This window comes from Lepisosteus platostomus, chromosome 6 (assembly GCF_059453375.1).
Source record: "Lepisosteus platostomus isolate fLepPlt1 chromosome 6, fLepPlt1.hap1, whole genome shotgun sequence".
NCBI lineage: Eukaryota > Metazoa > Chordata > Actinopteri > Semionotiformes > Lepisosteidae > Lepisosteus > Lepisosteus platostomus.
Window position 1 is genome coordinate 15508816 of NC_142616.1, and position 26252 is coordinate 15535067.

Here is a 26252-nt window from a genome sequence, read left to right on the forward strand (position 1 = left end):
GGCCGAAACGTTGTGTTCTCTTTCTTCTTTTTTTTCAGCCTGGCATAAACCTATTATTTGTTCCTTTGCAGCCTACGCATGCTGACACAGCTACCCACCTGAACAAATACAGTGAGTAGAAGTTCAGGTGGGTAGCTGCGTCAGCATGCCTAGGCTGCAAAGGAGCAAGTACAGTGTTCAGTATAGTATACACTGTATTATAAGTACAGTATAATACAGTGAGTGCCGAGCGCACAGCGGGTGAGAGTACAGCACAGCAGAGCTTCGCTTCGCTTCAACAGGACTCCTAGGAGGGAAGGGCTGTCCGGTATCGCCGGCTGTTCGCTGAACTACCAGATGACATATTTCAAGCCCAAATCACACTCGTATATGAGGAAAAAATATAAATACTGTTTTTTAATTAATACGAATATACTGTGCAGTCATGTGAAACGGAGATGCAACATGATGAATACCGCGCTGCTAAATCCTTTCTTAATTTTTGTCAATTATAACACTTCAATCAACAGACATTGTTCATTAATCCTGTAGGATATTGTGAAACATTAAATGTATTTTACAACTAATTCGTTACTTTTATTCCTCCTACTCTCATTATTTTGTGAATGTCCGCATGAATTGTAATAAACACCTTAAGAAAACTCAGAAAGCGAACACCAGATACTGAGCTCTGGCTCGTTCATTCCGGTGCTCTCTGGTCTTTGGCGACACCTGGTGGACACAGCGGTCAGTCCGCCACGTCCCCCGTGATCAGGCAGCGCGCGTGTTACAGCCTGGAAACCGGTTTCGTTTCTGTCTCCTTTCTAATCCGCTCCGGGATGGAATGATGAAAGTTTGAGAGACCTTTCCCCCGTCCCCCACGACAAGATTCCACACTCAGACCGTTTAGTTATAACTCATGCTTGCTTTTTACTCCATTTGTCTAGATTAGTATACAAGGGCAAGGGGGGGGTTAGAGACAGTGGAAGTGGGGAGAGCGTGGGATTCTGGGAAAGGCTTCAGTTGCAGAGGTCGGTGGTGCAGCATCGCGCGTTGACGTAGGAGCTGCTCTGAAGCATGAAGCAGTCGGAGGCCCGGATGCACCTTCGGAAATGCCCGTCTGAGGAAACGACAGGGGATGACATCAGTGGAGGAATAGGAGAGAGACCCGCCCTCCACGTCAAATAACAATTTAAAATCTGATTTAGCGGGGACCTGTAAGACTCTCTGGACTGGGGCTGGAGCCCCTCTGATTGAGGGGGACCTATAAGACTCACTGGACTGGGGCTGGAGGCTCTACAGGACAGTTTTAGAAAACCATGTTTTGCAATTTCCCTCACAGGATCAATAAAGTATCTATCTAATATTAGTTGCACACTATCTGTTAGAAACCATAGAAATTGTTACGGACAGTGTCCATGTTAACATAAAGAGAAACTGTCCTAAGTGACTGATATCCAGTAGAAAGATGTCGACCTACAGAGAGGGTAGTTGAAGACAGCAGTGATGCAGGTGTCCTGTTGGTATCCACAGGTCTCCACTTTGGTGGTGCAGGAGCCATAGCGACCCACAGCCACACAGTTATTACATCTCAGAGCTTCTCCTGCAACCAGAATGAACACAGACACTGAGACACTGAGACACTGCAGGAGGAACACAGTGACAGTACAGGACATCACAGTACAGTGACAGTACAGGACATCACTGAGACACTGCAGGAGGAACAGAGTGACAGTACAGGACATCACTGAGACACTGCAGGAGGAACACAGTGACAGTACAGGACATCACAGTACAGTGACAGTACAGGACATCCCTGAGACACTGCAGGAGGAACACAGTGACAGTACAGGACATCACAGCTGGGGAGAACAGTGGACTTAACACAGCCCAGAGCCTGCAGGACAGCAATCAGAGAGAAACAGTGAACTCAACACAGCTCAGATCCAGCAGGACAGCAGTCAGAGAGAAACAGTAAACTCAACACAGCTCAGATCCAGCAGGACAGCAGTGAGGGAGAGAGAGTGAACTCACCACAGCTCAGAGCCAGCAGGACAACAGCAAGAAACACTTGCGATTTCATCTCCATGGCGTCTCACAGCAAAACGAAGTGTTAATTCCTGGAATTGGAAACAGAAGCAGTAATAATGATCACAGCCTACATGAAGAATCACTGCTGCTGGGAAATTGCAGGGTCTCAGCTGAGAGGGTTAAAGACAATGAATCTGCGAAGTGAAAAAAGCCCTTTGAGGAATGGGAGTCATGGTGAACGAGCAGTAGAACAGAGATCTATGCCATTTCTGAGCTCTTATCATTCGAAAAGTGCACTTCCTTCGTTTTGAATAGCTGCTGGTGTTGGTGGGAAGATTTTCAGTTTGGTTGGCGTCTCTCTCTTGCTGGCTGGAGTGCGCTGCTCTGAAGCTCGGGCCTTGCTCCGATATCTCGTTTTCTATAGAAACGGTCGCTAGATTTGACAGTCTTTCTTGTGACATTGCAGTTGTTTTTAATAAATTTTGATTTGGAGAAGCTACGTTTTCCACTGGCGACCGATATTGGCAAAGATAAATATATCCGGAGAGCTACAAAAGTATTCGGTAACGTGTCCAGCGAATTATTGCTGCAAATATATTGCAATACTTCAACGGGAGTCATACTTGATTTTAGAACACAACTGAAGTTTTTAGTTCCTCATACGTCGATGTCCCGTCAATATCACATTCCTTACTACGTTCAGCAGTCAATTTCAATTGTACATTTTCACACTGTTGCAGTAGTTCACGTTCATCGTAATTATTCAAATTACATATGTCACCCAGAACACTGAAAAGGCCATGATAGTCCTTCAGTATCGTAACCCTTTCTTTTAAAGATGATATTGTTGTATACAATATAGAAGAAAAGAAATTGATTTTGAAGTTTAGTTTCGGATCATAGATGGGCTGGAAATGAGTCTTGGATGAGTTGAAATGAGGCTTTTCCTCCGTTTTCTAGTATTTTCTGTGTTGGAGAAGTTGTCAATGTCAAGAGACTCTGCAATTTGTTTAGCATCAATAACATTTTTCGGAAACATCATCGCCGCATTTTTCTTCAAAGAACTTCTTAATCCCTTCCACTCTTTCAAGGGCATTATGTACATTGAATTTTGGTTCCTGCATCATTTGGCTGACAACATTCATTTTACTTAAAACATCATCTCAAATCAGCACTGAGCAAATCAAGTTAAAAGTGGATATTTTCGAAAGTATACCTTGCTTGCATTCTAGAATCTATACCTTTATTAATATCATCAACAATTTCTAAAAGAGCATTGCATACTGCCTCTAATTGAGTTTTTAGAGGCATGATGGCATCAACTTGACTTTCCCATTGCATATTCGACGATAGATTCAAATCTGTTTTCTATATATATATGTGTGTGTGTGTGTGTGTGTGTTTATAGCCTCTCTCACTCTCACCTCACCTCTCACCTATGATCTGAACCTCACAGTGCCTTCTTCCTTTCTTTCTTACCAAAAACCCAAACACACATTGAAATCTACCTCTACCTCACATGTCAAAAGCTCACTCCCCATCATTTCTATCCTTGTATTTCATTCTGTTGATGCATATTTTTGCACATCTGATGTTGTTTTGCACATTACTGTTACCTCTTGTTGTTTTGCACACTGCCTGTTGTCTCTGTCTTTCTTTTATTATACAATTGTATTGTTGTTGTTTTTTTGTACTACTTATCGTCTGAGAGCGAGCTAAATAGCATTTCGTTATACCATATACCTGTATGTGAGTATAGTGACAATAAACTTCAACTTGAATAATATATAAAATGTGTTTTCTATATATATATAGATATTGTTACATCAACAAGGTCTTTCGATTATCGGACTCCTTCCTCCCGCGTAAGTCGAAGTGGAACAAAATATATCGTTCCTGTTAGAACGAGACATCTTACTGCCATCTGCCAGAGAACTGTCATTATAAATATACACCCATCTTTGGAGTCAACACAAATTTGAAACATTTTCGAAATAATAAAGATATCTACGATGTGAATGGCGCCCCCTTAGATGTGGCGCCCTTGTGCAGTGCAGAACCTGAGCAACCGTACGTGGCGGCCCTGGGTCAAGCGGAGAACAGCGGTCAGCACGGAGGGGACACCAGGACAGAGCCTAAGAGCCGTGCAGGGGCAGGTCTGAATTGGCAAGGTGACGAACTGCGCGCGGGTGTGGCCGATCACCCACCGGCGCGCGTCCTCACACCAGCAGGTTGATTGACCGGTGTGCCGAGTGCTGTGGTGGTTCTCGCCAGCACGAGAACCCCGCTGTTGAAAACACCTTTCTGATTGGTTCAATGAGGTTCTTTCAACATGGAGGTATTTCGGTTTTCCAGCTGCCAAAAAAATGGCAGAATAACAAAACACAGAACCATTCACGATCATCTTTAAGGATTGTGCCATTCTATTTACATGAACATACTGTGGTAATGAATTTAGTCACATTAAGCAGCAAAGGTGGTCTGTGGGTTAATTCATGCTTTTATTTAGTGTCTGCTGTCTCCTGTAAATTATGCAGTTATAGGGTCTCTGGTTTTAAAAGTGAATCATGGGTATAGATCTGAAATTGGTCTTGTTAAGTCTGGTGTTCCTCAGGGCTCAATACTGGGCCCCTTGCTCTTCAGAGTTTACATGTTTCCACTTAGCTTTTAAGATCACATGGCCTCAGCTATCATTTCTATGCTGATGGTACTCAAATATTCTTCCATACATAACCTGACACTGATGTGACTGTCTCTATTCTATCTAATTGCACCACTGACATAAAAACTTGGATGACTCAAAATGTCCTTAATCTTAACTGTGACGAGACTGAAGTCATGCTTATTGGTACCCCCCATTAACTTTGTAAAGCCAATCCTGTAACCCTATCTGCAGATGGTTCTGTACTTGAGCTTCAGTCTGAATTGAAAAACCTTGGGGTGATATTCAATTCTGGCTTAACATTCGACCCACATGTGCAGCATATTGTCAAAACACCTTTTTTCACCTCAGAAATATCACTAGACTACGCTCTATGTTATCACTACCTGTGGCTGAAAAGCTGATCAACACATTTGTGTTCTCTCGAATTGGCTAATGTAATGCTCTACTCGCTAGGGTCACTAAATCTACTTTGAACAAACTCCAGTATGTCCAAAATCCAGCAGCCAGAATCCTGACCAGGTCTAGTGCAAGTGATCACATCACTCCTATCCTGGAGTCCTTGCACTGGCTTCCTGCCAAATTCCGTGTGGACTTTAAAATCCTCATGCTCACCTGTAAGGCTCTGCATGGCTTGGCACCTCAATACCTGTCTGAACTATTATTGCCCTACTCCCCACCTCGCAACCTTGCTCTTCTAATTCTGGTCTCTTTACTGTCCCCCAAGCCCGTCTACATTGTATGGGCGACAGGGCCTTCACCTGTGATGCCCCCAAGCTCTGGAACTCTCTGCCCAAGGATATCAGAGAGTCACCTTCTCTAAACGCCTTCAAATCCAGACTCAAAACCCTCTTCTTCAGAAGAGCCTTTACTGAACTGGTTCCATTCTTTACCCCTCTGCTCCTACTTTTCTTAGTACCACCACCCAGGGTCTCCTCTGTATATTATAATTGTGTTTTATCTTGTGTATTCTCTTTATTTATTGTTGTTGTCATCCTGTAAAGTGCTTTGAGAAGCCACCTTTAAAGGCGCTATATAAAATCCAGTTTATTATTATAATAACCTGCCCCCTGTGTTAACTATCCCTAGATTATTGCCCCTTCACAGACACACAGCAGGAACTCAAGAAAAGATTTAAGAGAGCTGATGAGTATGATTAATAGTAATAATAATAAACGTTCGTGTTTATTATTGGTTTCGTGGTTCATGTTCCTACAGTAAGTGTCCCACTGGATGATCTCCAGGACTCTCTAAGGAGTATTCACCTGACAGCTACAGATGGGGGCCCTGTGACCTAGACCAGGAGTAAAGTAGTCTGATTCGACTTGTGCTTCAGGTACTTAATTAATCAATCAACCTTAATTGCTTAATTGTCTCAGGCTATCATCACTTCCTTATTAAAGATTAAGCTTGAACAAAGACTGAAGTCAAATCTTCAAAGGAATTAATTACTCGAATTCCGTGTCTGAAACATTTCTCTTCTACTGCCCACAGGGCAACAACAACAAGTTCTCCAACTGTATCCCCGTTTCTGTGTCATTATCACTACAGCGCGGACACTGACAGAGCTGCATGCCCAGACACTACAACATCATCGTACGAGACCTGATGAATTACACTGTACTGCCACTGTTTTACTGTCATAGTTAGTTTACAAAATGCTCATGCTGTGCACCGAGGACAATTGAAGTGATATCTTCAGTGTGGAGGAGAACAGAGTGATCAGATAGGAGGATTATTAGGAGGCCATGACTGGTAAAGGACAGGCGGACATTTGGACAGAATACCAGTGTAACACCCCTACTTTTCTCGAGAAACAGCCAAGGATTTTTTATGACCACAGAGAGTCAGAAACTCAGTTTTTTTGTCTCTTCTGAAGGACAGCACCTTTTTTATAGTAGAGTGACCCCATCACTACACTGGGGCATTAGGACCCACACCGACTGCAGGGTGAGCACCCCCTACTGGCTACCTCTTCCAACCTCAGTTTTTCCCAGGAGTCTCCTCTGCAGGTACTGACCAGGCTCACACCTGCTGAACTCCAGTGGGCTGTCAGCTCAGAGCTGCAGGGTGATCATAGCTATCATCCCTATCACAGCTTCTGCTCCGACGGACTGATATCAGGCTATTTGCTGACTTGGTATCATTTTAATTTTCCACCTCCACTGCATTGAATGTGTATTTTTTTTAAATAAGTAACACAATATTTTGCACAAACCACACTGAGTCTGAACTTAGTTCAAGTAGGTAGCTGCGTCAGCATGCGTAGCCTGCAAAGAAACAAGTAATAGGTTTATTCCCTGCTGACGGGAGAAGAAAGGAAACACCACGTTTCGGCTGCGGAGCCTTCTTCGGGTGTGAGAAAGACGGGGAAGTCAGCCGAGATTATACAGCATGACGAAGAGATCTAGAAAACGATTTAGAGGACGTCTGATCAGACGGAGGCTGAGTAGTCCTGAACTAATGTATCTATCTGAAACTGAACTAACGTATCTATCTTCCATGAAGCAACGAGGAATCGGAGGTGCTGCATTTATTCGTGCGTTACACACTGTAACCAATAGGGGGCAGCACCTCCACGCTTTACTCCCTGCCTTTTGATGCTGAAAGCTGATTAGTATCAGCTATATACCGTGCCTGTGGAGTGTAATAAAAACTACCGAACGAGCTGCAGCAGCAGTAGTAAAAGTGTCTATATAATATAGAAGCAATGTTGATTATTATAGTGAAAGCGGACGTGTGTTGCGGGTTCTCCGGACGTTTAAGGCAGTCCCTGCAACGAGTTGGCAAAACAGCACAGAACATCACTGGAGCCTCCCTTCCGTCCATTCAGGTCACACACAGTACCACAAAGGCTGCACACACAAAAAGCCTCCAGTATTGAGGACGATCCCTCCCACCCCTCCTGCAACCTCTTTGCCCTCCTACCATCTGGTAAAAGGTATCGCAGTATGCAGGCCAGCTCCACCAGACCCCCCAACAGCTTTTCTTCACAAGCTCTTCAACACCCTGGTACGTACTGCACCTACTCCAAATCTGGAAACCTGCTCCTTTTTTGCCTAATGTCAGGCATACTGTCCGCTGTATTCTTTGCACAATCCTGTCAAGTCAATTGCACTATGCACATTGCACTTTATGTGCCCTGCACCCTGTACCCTGTCAGAAATGTCTACGTGTACGACTGTAGCATTGGCTTGTCAGTGTCTGCCTGTATTCGCACCGCAGACCTGGAGAGCGACATCTCGCTCCCCTGGATACTTGTATATGGCTGGACTGACAAATAAACTTGAACTTGAGTTTCGTCCCTAAACTGGAGACACCCTACAGAACGAACAGACGCTCACACACGCCAGGAAGCGCACACATCCACGTCGCACTCCGGTCACTCCGCCAAGATCCCCGCAAGACGCGAGATGCAGTGAGAGCTGGCACCTCGGTTTGTAGACACCCCCTTTAATGGGAGGACAAGCATCCTTAAATATCCCCCCACCCCACAATCCAAGATCAGGGTCTCAGTGACCCAGAAATCCCGTCCCGGGCGCTTAACATTTTTCAGAAATAACCTGCCGACAAATAAAAGCAGCGTTTTTACAACGGTTCTCGTTTACAGATCCTATCTGTCCCTCCGGCTCCGCTATTACAACGACTGGCGCTGGAGGTCAGCGCAGACCGAACCGGGCTGCCCGTCCCCCCAGCTCGGAGCCCCACTTCGCTTCCGGGAGCCGCACACGTCCGCCTCACCTGGTCTCGGGTGGCGCCGGGGCTTCGGTGCGACTCGGCGGCCGCGGTCCCGGTCTTTATACCGCCCTCGCCCGCCCCGGCCCCCGCGCGTACGTGCCCGCCGCGGCGCCATTGTCCACTGTGGCTGTTGGAGGGAGATGGGACCCGAGGCGGCGAAATGTAGAGCGGTTCTCGGATAATGTGTCAGCTCACCCTGGAGGTGTGTGTGTGGGGGGGGACAGAAAACTCAGATATGCTTACTGCCTCCCCCCTTCGCAGCGAAAAGAGGGAGTGCCGGTATCCCCTTCCCAAATTCCAAAGAAAAATAAAAGAAAACAACACACTTGATATCGGTAAATACGAGCCGGACACAAGCCCGTTAGCTCAGCGCCAGGTGTGAACCACACACCACACACCGGACGAGCCCCGCCTCTGGCGACAGAGCGCGCCGACTGAAGCTCATCCAACCCGCCCGCTGGATTGCGGGGAAATAGAAATTGATTCCCGGACCCAGTCAGGGGAGGGGCGCCTCCAGATCGCTTCGGGGGCCGTGACAAGATCGGACCGGAAGCGAACTCGAGACGTTCTTTCCTCTTCGCTCGGGGGACGAGCGGACACCCGAGCCGTGACCGTGGAGACCCGCCCGCACTGCCGGGACTGTACAGACCTGCGACGCCATAGCCGGCCCCTTGCGATGGTGCTCCGCACCGCGGATTATAATCGGGCCCGCATTCGATCCAACGAGATTCAGACTGTGGACAGCGCATTTATAAATTAGGGGGCCGTTTATTTACTTACTTAAAATGCGCCGGGACCGCGTACCGGGGCAGGATACCGAACCCATACAAACACTGTCCCTTCAAAGACAGTAAACAATAAATGCCCCGTTTTAGAGGAAAACTGCTTTCCCTAACAAAATCGAGGGGAGTGGTACCTGAAGAAAGTACTCACTCCCTTACAATAATGTCTCCTTTTGTCCAGTCACAAGTGGACCGAACAGTAAACGTTACGTTATTCGACAGTAAATATCGTAGCGTTCCGGCAGCGGGCTGCCCCCTGAGGACCGAGGACTTGTCCCTCCAGCCCGCCAACTCCAGCGGACTCGCGTCCCCTCTTTTCCCCTTCTGTATAAATAGGGGACCCCCGACCGCCCTGTGCTCATTCTCGCGCTAAGCCCCCGAAAGAGCAGTCGTCTCCGGATCCTTTCCCGCCCCTGGCGACAGTCTGTGTGTGAGCCGCTCTCCCGTCCCCCGTTCCTCTCCGCTCGACACGGCGGAGCTGTATGGGTGGGAAAAAAAGAGTATAATGTCGGGGGAAAAAACTACAGAAAAATCGCACATTGAAATAAGCCGGCGATGTAACTACAGCAGTGGTTCTCCAACTTTTCGGTGACGGAACCCTTCTCTGTCGAAGAAACCTTTTTTCTTACTTTTCAGGATTAGCTATGGCGGTGATCTGCAAAAGGCATTCTAGGACTGCTATTGAGACGCAATTCAGCCAATTATTAAGGAAGAAACTATCGATTGCTTTTGTTTTAATTGTAAGCATTGTATGAGCCCATCGCGTTTATTTCAGTCATTTCTTAATCACAGGAGGCCAGCAGCCATATCACTCTGCAACTCACAGCGGGCAGCCCACTGGAGCTCAGCAGGGCTGAGCCTGGTCAGTACCTGGATGGGAGACTCCTGGGAAAAAACTAAGGTTGCTGCTGGAAGAGGTGTTAGTGGGACCAGCGGGGGGCGCTCACCCTGCGGTCTGTGCGGGTCCTAATGCCCCAGCATAGTGGCGGGGACACTATACTGTAGTGGGCGCTAAACCGAGGTCCTGACTCTCCGTGCTCATTAAAGATGCCCAGGTACTTTCTCGAGGAGAGTAGGGAGTTATCCCGGTGTCTGGGTCAAATTTTCCCCCTCAGCCCTTACTGTGGCCTCCAGATTGTCCCCATGTACGATTGGCTTGCACTTGCCCTGCCCTGCGGTGGAGGGGCGCCCCATCCACTCGGGTTTCACCTCGACCCTCAGCAGGAAAAGCGGAAGAGAAAACGGATGGACGATAACTTGTCTACGATTAGCACCCCTACAGTTCAATAAAGCTTAATGACTGAAATACTCGTTGAGAGTAAAATAATCAAAGTCTAACCACTGGTTCGACCAAGTTAGAAGAAAACCAGAGAAGGTTTCCTTCTGGTTTGAAAGCTTTTATTTTTTTTACATTGTTAACAAAGGGGAAAAAAACAATTTATAGATTTATAGTACCAGACGACACTTACTGTGGTCTAACTGGGCACAGATAGGAAAAGTTGGTAGCAAAATGACTAAAACACAGTGAGACAACAATACATGAGTTTTTTTTAAAAGAGCACTGATCAACATTTTGAATCAACATTTATTTAAATCCAGCAGGAACAGAACAGTCTCAGTGTGATGAGTGAGTCTGCCTTTTACTTCTACAATTTCCTTTATATTTGGAGTTATAGATGTGAGTTGCAGACTCGTGTTCGGCTCTGCATCCGATCTGTTGCGCTACTTCGAATTTGTGGACACGTATGATGAAAATCCGGTTTCACGCAGGTAGTTGGTCACAAACGGGTGAAGAACAGAAAGAGCTTTCTCTGATAATACTGGATATTCGTTTTCGGTGCTGCACCAAAACTCTGGCAACAGCACTTTCTGTTCCTTCACCCGTTTGTGACTAACTACCTGCGTGAAACCGGATTTTCATCATACGTGTTTGATGAAAGCTGTTTGCAAGGACGAGTCTGTAAATCGGGTCAATGAACTTCTCATATTCTTGTGACGTGAAGTCACATTATTTTTCACATTTTTCTTTTTTTTTTTCTCTCGTGGTTGCAGTGATTTCAGCGCCGCGATCTGTCTACCCAGTAACACGCCATTTTCTCTCATTGCGAGAGTTTTTGAGATTTGCCGGCGGGCGAAATGGCAAACATCTGTATCTCCAAGCAAGACAGAAGAGCAGATGGAAGAGGGAATTTCATCCGACACCTCTGAGGTGCCTTCAGGCTCTAGCAGCGAAAGTACAGAAATGTATGTTAAGAGTGAATTTGAAGATGACGTTTCAGAAGATATACCTATTGTTTCTGACTTCCTGGAGCCACGCAAAGCCATCGTGACACATTTTTTTTTTATTGATAGCAAATATTTATTTTTCTTGTAGCCTATGTGAGAGCTCACGGAACCCCTGCGGAACACAGTTTGAGAACCACTGGTGTGACGTGGCCAGCGAACCAGTCCTCCACTGGAGGGGGCTGCAGTAGCGGCCATCCTGCCACCAGAGGGCGTCTCACAGCTGTAAAGAGTTTCTCCCGGGAGTCTATGAGCCGCCGATGGGATTACAGACGAGCGGTTTGAGTTTGAGTGCGTGAATTAGTGTTGAAGATTGGGGGGGGTGCTGCTGGAATCAGTTTTTTTTTGGGGGGGTGGAGAGTGGTTTTAGGTCAAAGGAAAGGCTGGTTAATTGAAACTGTGTAGGAAACACTCCACATAAGGGGGTTACGGGGTTCAGATCGAGAGGATGGGTGGCACTGTACCCTGGAGTGAGGTGCTTTGCTCCACACGGACAACTGCATGAGCGGGGCGAGGTGGGGCAAATTCTGAATGGGGGGGTAGATAGCACACTAGGGTGGGATGTAGCTCCTTCTCTGGATAACAGGCGGATCGGCAGCAGGAGTGGGAATGGCAGTATCGGGTTCTAGCAAGAGCAGTCTGGCTGTCACAGGAAATGGGTGTCAATAATAATCGTTATTTTATATAGCGCCTTTAAAAGTGGCTTCTCAATGTGCTGTAAGTGAATGGAGAAAATGCAGAATGTGAGGAGACAGGAGAATTACACAACCCAAATCGACTTTTTTGGAATACAGTAGGAAAGAAAAGCAATTAAAGAAAAGCCCTTCTAGAGAAGAAGGTCTAGATTTGAAAGAGTTTAGGGAAGGTGACTCTCTGATATCCTTAGGGATAGAGATCCAGAGCTTTAGGGCGCAGCAAGAGAAGGCCCTGTCACCCCCAGAGTATAGACGGGCTTAGGGGACAGACAGGAGACCAGAATTGGAAGAGCAAAGATTGCCAGGTGGGGAGTAGGACGATAGTAAATCAGACAGGTACAGAGGTGCCAAGCCATGCAGAATCTTATACTGTAGGTGAGCATAGGGATTTTGAAGTTGACACGAAACATGACAGGAAGCCAGTGCAGGGTCTCCAGGACAGGAGTAATGCGATAGCCTGCACACGACCTGGTCAGGATTCTGGCTGCCGAATGCAGGCCATGCTGTAGTTTGTTCAGTGTGGATTTAGATACCCCAGCGAGCAGGGCGTTACAGCAATCAGTTGGGACAGTGGAGAGCAGACATCCTGGCTCTACCAGCAATAATAGCAGAAGTGTCACCCTGGTGTCTATTTCCGTCTCCTCTGGGCCACCAGCGCTCCGATCCAGAGTTTCAGTTCCTGTTGCGGCCTGGCCAGGGAGGACTGGGAGGCCCGGCGGCTCCCCAGTCTGCCACCATCAGCACCAGCCAGCCGTTTTCTAACCACTTCTTTCAATTCAGTTTCACGGGGCAGCTGGAGCCTGTCCCAGCATGCAACAGGCCCACGGCAGGACACACCCTGGACAGGACGCCAGTCCAAGGCTGGCTACACGCTCACACACCAGGGTCAATTTTCCCAGAAGCCAATGTGCCTGTCAGCATGTCCTTAGACAATGGCAGGAGGAACATACAAACTCCACACAGACAGCACCCCAGAGCTGGTGGTGATGTGCTTTCCCAAGTCATGTCTATGGGGTTTGACGGATTTTGTTTTCCAAGAAACCCACATCATATCAGGTGGTGGCTACTAGTCCTAAGATCAGTTGAGAGGCCATGAATGCGAGAGGCCATTAGGCACATTTTACCTTTGTAAGCCAGGGTATCGGCTCCAACAACAGGGTTGGGGCAGCTTGTTCCACACTCCCACCACCCTGTGTGTAAAGCAGAGTCTCCTGTCCCGACTGGAGGACCTCATCCAGCTGTTCCCTGTGAGGGGACAGGGAATCTGCTCCAACAACGTGACGCCGTTTTAAATGAACTTTCACCCGTGCCCTGCGGTTCACGTTCCACTGTCCACTGCTGAGCTCTGCAGGGAGCACAGCGCTAAGCGCCTCATTGTCTTGTGTTCCGTTTTACAGCAGCAGGCGCACAAGGCCAGCCGCTTTGTGGAGCACAGGAGCGTGTTCATCTTGAGCGCCCCCCGGCCGTCTGAGCCCCTCCTGGCTCCGGACCCTCCGGACCGAGCGGTCGAGAAGCTAAGCCCCAGCCCGCACACACCGCCAGCTCATCCTGCAGACGAGTTCACAGGGGCCTTCTTTCTGCTGGTAAGAAAGTGTTGCATAAAAAAAACAACAGGAAATCACATGGTACATCGGCGTGGGGTTTGAAATCAACCGTTATTTCCTGCTTGTGGCCACAGATCTGTAGTCCGTGGATGAGCAGAGATGACTCCTGGTCGGATTTTATTCTCCCTAGGGATCCTCCTCTCTGGTAAGACCCTCGGGGACTTTAATCCTCTGTGCCACAGCTGGGGTGGGGGGAGGTAGTGTCGGGGGCACTGCAGTTTTATGAAGGGGTTTGTGCAATAACCTGAATGCAGACTGGAAGAGAAACTGCAAGCGAGCTGTTTTTTGAAAAGCTCTTATGCTCAGTACAGAGGTCTGAGCAGGAAAGTGAGACTGAGCCCTGGACTATCTGGAAACAGCATGCTGACCGCACGGAGAAGCCCGATTGGCCCGTCAGTAGGACCCAGTGCCATCGATGACTTTGGAAATAAGAAAGGGCTGAGATTACAGTTTTGCAGGGCAAAAAGTTGTTTTCCAGCGGAATCCCACAGCCTGATGCTGGGGGCCGAGGTGCTGGGAAATGGGGTGGGGGTAGGGGTGGGGCAGGGAGTTTTGGGGTCCCCAGAGTGGGAGAAGGGGAGACTGGCGATGGGCGGTCTGAAATGTGGGGCCAGGGGAGATCTCAGCCGAAACACGGTACGCTCCCCAGATCTGGGGCCACTCGTTCAGCTGTTCGCTTACCGGTACCCAGTCTGCCCAGGGACTGGGGGCTCGTCAGCCCACCCCTGAAAAGTAGCCGCACATCCTTAGTGCAAGGCAGGCATGTTGCCCTTCTGCAGATGAGGCGCGCGGTGTCGCAGTGTCAGTCTCTGATGTGGGTCCACTCCGACCCCAAAGTCTGGTTCCAAGCAACTTTCTCAGAACTTGTAGAACCAAGAACCCCCAGCAGCTCAGAAACTGAATTCAGCATCTGCACACAAGAGACATGTTACTTGAACAGAAAGTAGGATGTAAGCTGTAATAGTGGGGTATTTTTTTTAAAGAAACGTGAACAGGAAACCACCCTCTTGCCACCCTGTGTAATAGTACTGTGTTTTTCTGAAAAAGCAGGCTCTGTGAATTGCCTAATCCTTGAAGAACAAGCTCTTCTCACGACTTGCTGCGCGTTTATCACACACGTGCACATGAGGCCCAGAGACCCCAGATGCGCGAGGGGTTCTTCTCAAAGTGCGCAGTGTTCCTGGCAGGCCAGAGGGCGTCCCTGGGTGCACAGGGGTGCGCAGGACCCCACTCCTGGCTTTGCCAAATCTCAGTAGGAATACTCTCCAGCTAAGATTTCCCTCAGAGCGGTTCTTGGCCCAAGCAAAGGAGATGAGGATTGTAGCGAGCAGTGCATCGTAAAACACGGCAACCGGCCATCAGTGGGAACCGGAGCTGTGGAAAACCCGCTGTAAAACAGTGAAACTGGCCATCGGTGGGAACTGGAGCTGTGGAAAACCCGCTGTAAAACAGTGAAACTGGCCATCAGTGGGAACTGGAGCTGTGGAAAACCCACACGCAATTGCGACCGGTCCCAGAGGCAGCTGAGACAGGTCCCACTGCAGTGTGGAGGAGTGGTCAGGGGTCTAGACTTGGACCATGAAGGTTTGGGGTTCAGATCCTTAGGGGGGTCATTGCTGTCTGACTCTGGAAAAAGCAGCCCGCATTCCAGCAAAGTGCCCAGCTGTGTGGATGGAAACAGACCGGAGTCTGACCGATGTCTCAATCCGGGCGTGGAGGAGGAGGAGGGGGGCATCCTCTTGGATCAGGTCAGATCACAGGAATCTCAAGGTTTCTGTAAAACGGTTCTGTGCTGATATCTATGGAAATAGCGTAATACAGTACATGCCTGCAGTTCCTCTGCAAACAGTTTCCAGAAGTCAACACTCATGTCCGCTGTGAGCTGTCGAATTTAGTGTCGCATTTGCATCTCGATTCAATGAGGAGTGGTGTGTAAACCATGGGACCTGTCTGTGCGCTGCATCCAGCACTGAGAGTTCTGTAATACAGTTAAGCAGGGGACACAAGTGGGATGTCTAGCATTTAAAACTGAGAACAGGAGGGTGGTGGGAGTATGGAACAACCTGCCCAGCCATGTTGTTGAATACCCTGACTTCTCTCAAGAGACAGCTGGGTGAGATACAGGGATCAGTACAGGAGACAGTATGTTACACAGAGAGTGGTGGGAGTGTGGAACAATGGGGTTTTCAGCCAACATCTGGCGCTGTCTCTCTTTTTCCTGCACTGACCGCCATTTGTTCTGTTATTCTACCTCTAATTAAAGACCTCTAAGCAGAGAGCTGTGGTCTCTGTGGGTTTGGAGACACCAGGCATCTGCTGTAGCTGCCTTGTGATCAGTGTGTTTAAAGTGTGTTGTGGGTTACATTAAAAGCCCCTATTTCAGCAGTGACGATGGATGCAGAGGAAGAGAGAACTATCTGGTCAAGAAAGCAGAACAATGGATCTTTCTCTCTCTCTCTCTGAGGTTTAAAATCTAGGGCACAGGGTCTGTGCTCATCTGTAACCCGTCCTGCCAATTCTGACCAGGACAAGCCAGAGCAGAGGTTTTTGTTTTAGACCTGCTTTCAGCTTCTAACAGACCAAGCAGGATTTGTCATTAGCGTCAGCCCTGTACTGGCCTGTCACCTCCGTGGGCCCATCGGATCGCGTCGCACTCATCTGCGTCCGCTCACGATCGACTGATCAAGCAGTAAGAGCTGTCGAGGCAGAAATCAGTCCGAGCCACTTCTAATTAAAGACCTCTAAGCAGAGAGCTGTGGTCTCCGTGGGTTTGGAGACACCAGGCATCTGCTGTAGCTGCCTTGTGATCAGTGTGTTTAAAGTGTGTTGTGGGTTACATTAAAAGCCCCTATTTCAGCAGTGACGATGGATGCAGAGGAAGAGAGAACTATCTGGTCAAGAAAGCAGAACAATGGCTCTCTCTCTCTCACTCTCTCTCACTGTTGCCCTGCTCTGCGCACGCAGTTGTTTGTGGGCCACCCCTGAAACTGGATCTGCGCCCCTTCCGTCTGGGCTGGAGTCCAGATGAGCTCTAAATGGGCTGCGGGTTTCTGCCCTCGGGGTTTAGTGACAGGAACGATCTCCTCTCTGCGTCTCCTTTCTGATACAAGCAGCGGACAGAGCTGGTTTCACGTCAGGTTCAGAACAGGTGCCCCCCTGCTGCTTTTAAACACGTCCACTGCTCATCCATTGGAGACAGGAGCAGCCGGGAATGACGGAGAGAGGTGGGAGACTCCGGCGAAAACGTTCCCATAACGAGTCTTGTCCGTGGCTGAGTTTGTGCGAGATTGTGGGGAGCGCGTTTCAAAACATGGGGTCCTAGCCTTGGCCGAATCCTACCCCAGCAAACCGAAGAGGGACGAGGTCTGAATCCCAGGGCACGGGGTCCGTGCTCATCTGTGACCTGCCAATTCAGACACCTTGGCCAAATACCCACAAGCCCTCAGTGAGGCCTTCCTAACGAAGCTGCGCTGGACCAAACACCAGGAGACAGACGGCTCCATCGGGACCAGGACAAGCCAGAGCAGGGTTTCCCGAGCCCGATCCTGGGAAAAAGGCCCCTCCGTGGCTCCGGCCGAGATCTGAATCACGAATTGATTGGGAGGTTTTTCTTTTAGACCTGCTTTCGGCTTCTAACAGACCAAGCGGGATGTGTCATTAGTGTCAGCCCTGTACTGGCCTGTCACCTCCGTGGGCCCGTCGGATCGCGTCGCACTCATCCGCGTCCGCTCACGATCGACTGATCGAGCAGTAAGAGCTGTCGAGGCAGAAACCAGTCCGAGCCGCTTCAGGAAAGAAGCTTCGAGTTCTTCCCCGATGTCGGTGAAGTTGGGTAGTTTTGAAACTAGGGACTGCGATCGGAAATAAAATCTCCAATCAGCACTGGAGATCCAGAGCTCAGCAGCAGAATTTGCTGTCACCCCAGATAGAGGAGCTCTTACCAGTTCTGTACTAAAGAGGTGGTTGACCACGAGCCGCGCTGATAAAGAGAAACAGAGGAGATCAGATGATAGCTAGAGGGAAGAGCTGCAACTATTGTTTTCAAGGTTTGCATGACACCATGTCCTTCGTGCTATCTGTGTGTATCTGCACTTCATGCTGTGGGGGGTGACGCAGCGCGCTTCCTTCCAGCCTCCAGTCGCCTCATCCAGTTCAGGGTTGCGGGGGAGCTGGAGCCTATCCCAGCAAGCAATGGGCACAAAGGCAAGGCAAACCCTGGGCAGGACACCAGTCCATGGCAGGGCAGACCCACGCACACCAGGGACAGCTTCCCAGAAGTCAGTGAACCCACCGGCATTTCTGTGTAGTGTGAAAACGGGCGCACCCAGAGGAAACGCGTGTCAACCTGGAGTGAACGTGCAAACTCCACACAGACGGCACCCCAGGAACTGAAGCCAGGGCCCCAGCATGGCGATGCTGATTGCTGCTTTTTAAAAAAAAAAGCAATATCTTAAGAGAGCTGCAGCTCCTCGCTCGAGAGCTTGAGTTTGGTTTCACCCGGCAGTGCCTGTGAAGTGGGGGCCTTGATCACACCCACTGGCCAGCGATGTAGAGCTGTAGAAATTCCTGTCAGAAGCAGCTCTCTGGTCGGTGAAGGCGTGCAGATGTGACAGAGTGCGTGATCAGAAAAACAGAGAGTGCATGTCACGCGCGTGCTGGGTGTCGTCTCTCTGTGGCATGCTAGAAAGTATCTACTGGGGCAGGAGTAGGGGCTGTCCACCCTTGACGAGGGCTAATTAGACCGGGAGGTGGCTGGCCGGGAGCCCAGATTGAGTGGGGGCAATGGGGGGGGGGGAATTTGACCTCTGCTGACCCCGCTGGGAATGACCTCATCGCACCAAGCTTAACGCACAACCCTGCTCCCCAGCGGGGAGCGGCTCACAGTGCTGCCTGCCCTCAGCCTCCTCCTCCAGCCGGGCTGCTGAACCACAGGAAACTAGGTGGTTGAGAATAAAACTGCGCGCCTCTTTCTGCGTCCATTTTCGGCACGTTAAAAACTGGACAGTTGTGCGCGTGCTAAAAGAAGTAGGGCTGAGCGTACAAATTAAGAGGACATCATGTTCTTTATCCCCGAAGAGGAATAGCAACTTTCAAATCTTGTAAAATGGCAAAGAAGCTGCGGAAGTGCATTTAAAACAGAGAACAGGAGACACTACTTTACACACAGGGTGGTGGGAGTGTGGAACAAGGGGCCCAGTCATGTTGTTGAAACCGATACCCTGACCTCTCTCAAGAAACAGCTCGTTGAGATCCTCCAGTCAGGACAGGGGACACTGCTTTACACAAAGGGTGGTGGGGGTGTGGAACAAGCGGCCCAGCCACGTTGTTCAAGCCGATACCCTGACTTCTCTCAAGACATGAATTAGCTACCACTCGGGCCAGACGGGCGGAATGGCTCCTCTGGTCTGTCAGCTTTATGTTTTTACACTCCTCTTTGTCCTTTCGAGTTCTTTTTCTTAAACAGTTCAGTGGTTCTGTGCTCTTATTTCTTCCGCCTCCGCTAGCGGGGCGCAGAGGAAAAGCGCCATGCGGCAGGCTCGCGAGCTGAGGCTCCAGGCGGCGGAGGGGCTGCGTGGGCCGGCGCAGCTCGTGCCCGCGGTCGGTTTGCGCGGGGGGGGCGTGGCTCCGCGGAAAGTGGGTCGCCGCTGTGTTGCGAGAGGTCGGATTTCTTGGCCGCGCCGCTCGGCTCATGCGTGACCGAGTTGTGGTTCGGACTGGGTGTCCGATCCCGGCTCGAGTTGCACACAGATACTCCTATGTGGGTTAATTCCGGGACAGAGAGAGAAAGAGAGGAATGTGGATTTTTATCTTTCACCACCTGCCGCGGACTCATTTTCAGACTTGCGGGGGGTAGACAGGCCGTGGTTTCACCGTGTTTGCCCCCTGGCGTGTCTGGCCCGGGGAAGGCGTGCCGGCCGCCCGTCTCTCGTCAAGAAAGACGGCCGCTCTTGGCGATGCGGTGCGGTTCCGCCGGTGGAAGTCAGGGACTGGATCCCTGAGGAGTTTCAGTGACACGCTTGCCGAAACAGAGGGCCATAACATGCAAAGCAGTTGAAGGGGGCAGACCGGAGCTCAGTGCTTCCGCTACCGCCTCGCCTGCCTCAAGATAAAACCGTTAATCTAACACCTGTCTCCTGTCTTGTTGTGTGTTTATGACTGAATGTTTCCATGTTTTCTCCTCTCTCTCGCTGTGTCTTCTGTTCTGTCATGTGTGCTTGTTATTGAGGGATTCTCTGTTGTCTCTCCTCTCTGTCTCCTGTCCTGTTACTGTGTTTATTACTAAGGATTTCTCTTTTTTCTGCTCTCCATGGCTGTGTCTCCTGTCCTGTTGTGCGTGTTTATTACTGAGGGATTCTCTGACTTCCCTCTGAACAAAACGATGTGATTTGTGCAGCTGATTAAGGTAGAGATCACTGGAAATACTCTTGGAGCCACAAGTGCCCCTGACTGCTACTGAGTCACTTAACTTAACTTAACTCAGCTGTCTCACACAGCACCAACAGGGTCACACTCAGCTGTCTCACACAGCACCAGCAGGGTCACACTCTCCTGTCTCACAGCACCAGCAGGGTCACACTCCCCTCTCTCACACTCTCCTGTCTCACAGCACCAGCAGGGTCACACTCACCTGTCTCACAGCACCAGCAGGGTCACACTCCCCTCTCTCACACTCTCCTGTCTCACAGCACCAGCAGGGTCACACTCACCTGTCTCACAGCACCAGCAGGGTCACACTCCCCTCTCTCACACTCACCTGTCTCACAGCACCAGCAGGGTCACACTCCCCTCTCTCACACTCTCCTGTCTCACAGCACCAGCAGGGTCACACTCACCTGTCTCACAGCACCAGCAGGGTCACACTCCCCTCTCTCACACTCTCCTGTCTCACAGCACCAGCAGGGTCACACTCTCCTGTCCCACACTCTCCTGTCTCACAGCACCAGCAGGATCACACTCTCCTGTCTCACACAGCACCAGGAGGGTCACATGTCTAAAAGTGACATCGCTATGAACGCTTGGGCACCACGCTCCACTTCAATTCACTGAACCAGTGACCTTACTGCTCTAGATCTTTTATCCAGTACGGGGTCGCAGGAGAGCCGGAGTCTATGTCCACAAGCGATGAGCACAGTTCAGGGTACACCCTGGGCAGGTTGCCAGACCATCACAGGGCAGACAGACACACACACTCACACCAGGGCCAACCTTCCCAGAAGACAATTCACCTCCCAGCATGCCCTTGGACTGTGGGAGGACACTCACACAAGCCGGGGGAGAACATGTAAACTCCACACAGACAGCACCCCCAGGCCTAGCGCTGCCCCACTGTGCTGCCCTCCCTACTAATGTCTTCATTCTAATTCCAGTAGTTAATAATAACCGATATATGTTAGAACTAAAGTATTATTCTCCCACTGTGGATCTGAATCTGAGGCGTGATTTCCTTGGAGATGGAGACTGCAGCATCGGCTGTTCTTTGGCGTTTTCCCCTCAATAGGGCACGTGTCTGCTTCACCCTGGACCCTGACCGGTCCCTGACCGGACCCCACCCTGGGGCTGCCCCCTCTTCCTCCCCGGCCTCGTCAGTTGGTTTCTGGGTGTGTCTGCGTGTCTTGGGCATGCGTTGGCGCGGGCCCTGTGTACGTCAGTCTCTCCTGCCGCGCTGAAGACTCTCTGCCAGGATGGCTGTGTTGAGGCAGTGATTCTCTGCCTGACTCACTCATGTACTCGTTGCCTCACCAGCAGACGCGCTGATTGATGGACCGACTGACTCGCCAACCCAGTCAGGACACTGACTCACTGCTTCAGCGAGCGACAAAATTCGCTGGCGAATTTCCTCACCCCCGACTGACAGACAGACACCCTGAACCACGGAAACTGACGTACCGATTGGCTGACTGCCACACCCCTTAATTGCCGCACTGACCCACAGACGTACAGGCAGATGGTTGTTTGATTCACCGCTTAGAGGACTGCTTAGCCCCTAACAACAGAAAGGTTACAAACGGGGGGCATCGGCTCCAACAACATGGCTGGGCAGCTTGTTCCCCACTCCCACCACTCTGTGTGTAAAGTAGAGCCTCCTGTCCTGACTGCAGGATCTCATCCAGCTGTTCCTTGAGAGAAGCCAGGGCATCGGCTTCCACAACATGGCTGGGCAGCGTGTTCCCCACTCCCCCCACCTTTTGTGTATGTAGCGGAGCTAGTTCGGATACGGGACTTCAGCTGCTGAGGGAGGTCTCCTTCATGCGGCTGGTTCCCTGTTGCTTTACGCCGGAGACCCAGGTTCGCGCCCCAGGTGCTGCGGGCCGAAACAGGTGGCGGAGGGCACGAGCCCGTTTCAGCAGTGGGATAGCAGCACCTAGAGTAAGAGCTAGAATGAACCTGAGACAAATTATCTAAAGGGTGATGCTGTCGGCAGAGATCAGCGCAAACTGGTGCAGGGCTTCACCAATCCTCCCTTGTTTCACCAGGAACGTTGCAGTCTCTGCCTTAGGCCTATGCGCAGAGCTAAGTTTCTGCTCAAGTGTCAGGCTGGCGGCCTGTTTTATTTTTAGGTGCCTGCTTCTGGTAAGTGTCCGAGGCCTCAAGGGTTGGGTCCCACCACGAGTTCCCCAGAAGCTATTCCTGGCTGAGGCGCTGACACCTCTGCTGTTCGGGCCTCGTTCTCAGGCCCTTCTTCCCACACTGCCCTCCGCTGGGCAGGAACCCTGACGATGCACGCAGGCCGGATAGCGCCCGCTAGCCCCCAGAATGCCACCATTTCTTTGGGGAGTTCTTCCAGTTCTCACTAACTTTAAAAGGCCGCTGATGTGCAGGTTTGACAGATACAAGGGAAATGGGAATCCATCTCCTTAAGAGCCTTATTGCCACATCTGCCAATAAGGCAGACATTACATATGCTCCCACTACCCTGTGTGTAAAGCAGAGCCCCCTGTTCTGACTGGAGGATCTCATCCAGCTGTTTCTTGAGAGAAGTCAGAGTATCAGCTTTAACAACATGGCTGGGCAGCTTGTTCCACACTCCCACCACCCTGTGTGTAAAGCAAAGCCTCCTGTTCTGGCTAGAGGAGCTCATCCAGCTGTTTCGTGAGAGAAGCCAGGGTATCGGCTTCCACAACACGGCTGGGCCGCATGTTCCCCACTCCCACCACTCTGTGTGTAAAATAGAGCCTCCTGTCCTGACTGCAGGATCTCATCCAGCTGTTTCGTGAGAGAAGCCAGAGTATCAGCTTCAACAACATGGCTGGGCAGCTTGTTCCCTTGATGGTGGAGGCTGAGAAACTTGATAACACACTGTCCTTATTCTCCAAGGGAACAAGTAATAGGTTTATTCCATGCTGAAAAAAAAGAAGAAAGAAAACACAACGTTTCTTCTTCAGGTGTGAGAGAGACAAGGCAGTAGGCAAAGGTAATGTAGTGGGAGAACAAAGGCTGGGAGAGAGGAGGAGCGAGGGGCGGGAGCAGGGGACAGAGAGGCCAATCAAGAGGTGTGAAGTCAGGATAGGTGTAGAGAGGTGTGAAATGAAACCTCCAATGAACTGTTATTCTCCAAGTACTCATGAACACTGATACTGTGGCAGGAACTTCGAAAAGGCGTACCTGGAATTCCCAGACTCGGGGGGGACTCATTCGTTTGCACTTCTGCCCTGTTCCTCCTCCTCGATCTGACGTCTGCATGAGACTGAGAAACAGCCCCGCCGCGCACAGCACAGACTTCAGGGGAAACTCTCCTCTCGGCCGGCCGCTCATCTCAAGAGAGCACTCCACCTTACTCACAACCCCAAGCCTGGGAGGAGTTTCACGGTATGACACACAGGAACCCCACACAAACACAGGGGGAGCACGCAAACTCCACACAAGACAGCACCCCGGGTCTGGAATTGAACCCAGCACCCCAGCCCTGCCAGGCTCACCACGTACTGTACACCACCGTGACACCTAAAAAATTCTCGGCACGCTTAATTCTTGAGGGGTGTCATGCCTCGTGTGTTTACCCTCTCTCTCTAGAGACCAAATCCATACGCATCTGAAGCTTTGTGCAATGTCCCAGGACACCCGAGAACCCATGTAGTGGAGCCAGTTCTGGCAAGGTGACATCATCGCTCTCCCTGCGCGTAGCAGGGACCTGGGCTGAGGGAGGTCTCCTTTAGCTCACCTGGCTGGTTCCTTGTAGACCCGGGTTCGTGCCCCAGGTGTCGCGGGACAGAGCGGCGGGGTAGGGGAGTGAGGGCACAAGCCCGCGTGGAACTGCGACGGTCACACCCAGCCAAACTGTATCTGCTCGAGCAGCGATCAGACCCCCCCGGCCACTTGACCGGTGGAATCGAGCTGAGCGCTGGTGACTGAAGCCAGGGACCCTCTGCAAGACTGAGAACAGACAGGCCCTGCGAGGGGAGGCATGAGGCCCGAGCCTCAGCCAAGGGGGGATGGTCCCCCACTTTAACCCTCTGGCTGTGTTTCTCGACTTGAGGCGAATTTGGACCTTTTACCATATACTGTGACTCTTGACTCAAGTCAAAAAAACTCGAAACTTGTGAAAAAACATCCCCCCTTTCAGCACTGAATCGACCCTTCTTTAGGAGTTTCAAAATGGCCGCCTGAAACTTCCGATCATGCCATTCGTTACTTTAAAATATTTTTCACCCCATCTACCCGAAATAATGAGGGGGGGGCTCGCAATGTGAAAGGGGGCCTCACCTGAACTCTTGGAGCACCCGAGAACAGGTCTGGAGATCCCCTGAGAAAGCAGCGTGGTGTTCAGACGCGAGTCACGCAGGCAGCGCCGCTTTGCAGCTGCCGGGGGGGGGGTGCGTGCGATGTGTGATATTTACAGCCATTGCGCGAAGAGCACAACACACCACAGAAATCACACCCTAGCTTCGTAGAATGAATAGTTCTATATATATATTAAAAAAAAACACAGCGCATATTTTCCACGGCTTATCAAAAAGAAAACAGCAAAAAAAAAACAGCATCTCCCTCATTTCTTCGAGCGAAGGTTGGGTAACTTGTTTCGCGGTTGCTCAACGGTAAGGCGAGAGATCTGACACTCGACTTCAGGACGCGGGCGCACATGGCCGCGACACCTGCAGCCGCCTCGGTGCAGACGGGGCCGTGGGGGAGACGCGTGGAACGGCACCGCGGCGGCCCTGTTTGTCACAGCTGCAGAAACACCGCCGTCCTGCCGTCGCCACTCGGCACTCCCGCGCACAAAAAAAAACAACAAAACAAAACCCGCCGTCCCAGGAACGTTGAATGTTGTGGGGACGTTTCCAAGGGGACGCAACTATATTTATATCTTACCTGATCTCCTTTTTGTATCAGTAGAGCTCGGAGCGTGACGAAAGCTGAGGTCTGCTGTTCTCGGAAGAGCTCGCTAGTTCTGGATAACGGTTTTCTTATTCCCGCTGTCCGTGAATGTCCGTTTGGGCTGTCTCTGAGGTTAGGGAAACAACACCGGCTGTTGGAGAAATTCGACTAGAGGGGTGGGGGGAGGAAACTGTGGTCCTGCGTCCGTTTGCTCTGATCTTAATCCTGTAGTGTCCAGTGGGCTTCAAGTCCGTCCGCCATTTTTGTTGTCGGGCTCTTGAGTTAACCTGTCCGCCGCCTTTGTGAGGCCTGAGTTTTCTGTGTTCGTTCAGACAAGTGCTTCAGAGTCCGATTGCTACGACCTGTTTGGTTGCTTTGTGTCCCCTAAAAAGGTGGAAGTGGCCCCAATTTCAGAGACAAATGCATATAAGGAAAAACACAGTGCTGCCTCTCGGTGCTCTCAGTGCTGGGTTTTTGAGTTCAATTTCAGGAGTACTGTCTGTGTGGAGTTTGCATGTTCTCTCCATGTTTGTGTGGGTTTCTTCAGGGTGCTCCATTTTCTTCCCACAGTCCAGAGCTGGTAGGTTAAAGGGCTTCTGGGAAGACTGGCCCTGGCCTAAGTGTGTGTTTGTACCCTGCAATTGACTGGTGTCCCATCCAGGGTGTATCCTGCCTTGTGCCCATTGCTTGCTGGGATAGACTCGGTCACCCCCATGAGCCGATATTGTATAAAGTGATTATTGAAAGCGATCTTCTCTCAGTGTGATGTTGTGGACCTGGAGTGTGTTAAGTAGCTGTGAGGCCGAGTCCCATGAGACTTAATAGGTCCCCCTCAATCAGAGGGGCTCCAGCCCCAGTCCAGTGAGTCTGATACATACGAAATCAGAGGTCATTGATCAGTTAAGGATGATTCACCAAGGAGGTGAAGAGGGTGACTCACCCCTCCCTGACTCAGCCAACGCCACTGTGTCATAGTGGGAAACTGAAATGTCTTTGTTTCGGAAGAGATGTGAAACTGCAAACACAAAAACAAACCCCTCTCTGCTCTCCACCTCCATCTCCAGCTATAACTCACGCTGCAGGTCTGACGAGGCGACAGCCTGCTCTAACCCTGGCTCCGTGTGTCAGAGCATACAGAGCAAACGTTATGAAGTGGAATACACTT

The 26252-nt window shown here is 50.4% G+C and overlaps 2 protein-coding genes across 6 annotated transcripts in view; one reads left to right on the forward strand and one right to left on the reverse strand.

Moving 5' to 3' along the window:
• Nucleotides 1–884: 884 nt before the first annotated feature.
• LOC148660545 (CD59 glycoprotein-like) lies at nucleotides 885–9468 on the reverse strand. 4 transcript variants are annotated; one of them, XM_088634367.1, is made up of 4 exons: nucleotides 9344–9468; nucleotides 2014–2099; nucleotides 1460–1582; nucleotides 885–1099 (listed from the first exon to the last, which is right to left on the reverse strand). In XM_088634367.1, exons 2-4 carry the CDS (start codon nucleotides 2066–2068, stop codon nucleotides 999–1001), a joined length of 279 nt encoding a protein of 92 aa, XP_088490493.1. In that variant the 5' UTR covers nucleotides 2069–2099; nucleotides 9344–9468; the 3' UTR covers nucleotides 885–998. The 4 variants fall into 4 exon arrangements, with proteins under 4 accessions (XP_088490493.1, XP_088490495.1, XP_088490494.1 ...); XM_088634369.1 differs by lacking the exon at nucleotides 9344–9468 and adding an exon at nucleotides 8737–8795; XM_088634368.1 differs by lacking the exon at nucleotides 9344–9468 and adding an exon at nucleotides 8606–8710.
• A 4105-nt stretch (nucleotides 9469–13573) lies between these two features.
• Nucleotides 13574–26252, forward strand: part of LOC148660546 (integrin alpha-M) — a 62400-nt gene continuing 49721 nt past the window's right edge. Inside the window, exons 1-2 of one of the 2 annotated variants that reach the window (XM_088634371.1) lie at nucleotides 13574–13753; nucleotides 13849–13919. In XM_088634371.1, coding sequence (XP_088490497.1) covers nucleotides 13874–13919 — 46 coding nt within the window. In that variant the 5' untranslated portion in view covers nucleotides 13574–13753; nucleotides 13849–13873. Of the gene's footprint in view, nucleotides 13754–13848; nucleotides 13920–14887; nucleotides 15523–26252 lie in introns of those variants that run through there. The other variant, XM_088634370.1, reaches the window with a different exon arrangement.

Excerpts from the sequence above, each read along its gene's own strand:
- LOC148660545 (XM_088634367.1), bottom strand. The coding sequence starts at position 2,068 with ATGGAGATGAAATCGCAAGTGTTTCTTGCTGTTGTCCTGCTGGCTCTG. Across the intron at positions 1,583-2,013 it reads CCTGCTGGCTCTGAGCTGTG|GAGAAGCTCTGAGATGTAAT; the intron begins GTGAGTTCACTC and ends TTCTGGTTGCAG. Across the intron at positions 1,100-1,459 it reads TGTCTTCAACTACCCTCTCT|ACGGGCATTTCCGAAGGTGC; the intron begins GTAGGTCGACAT and ends TCGTTTCCTCAG.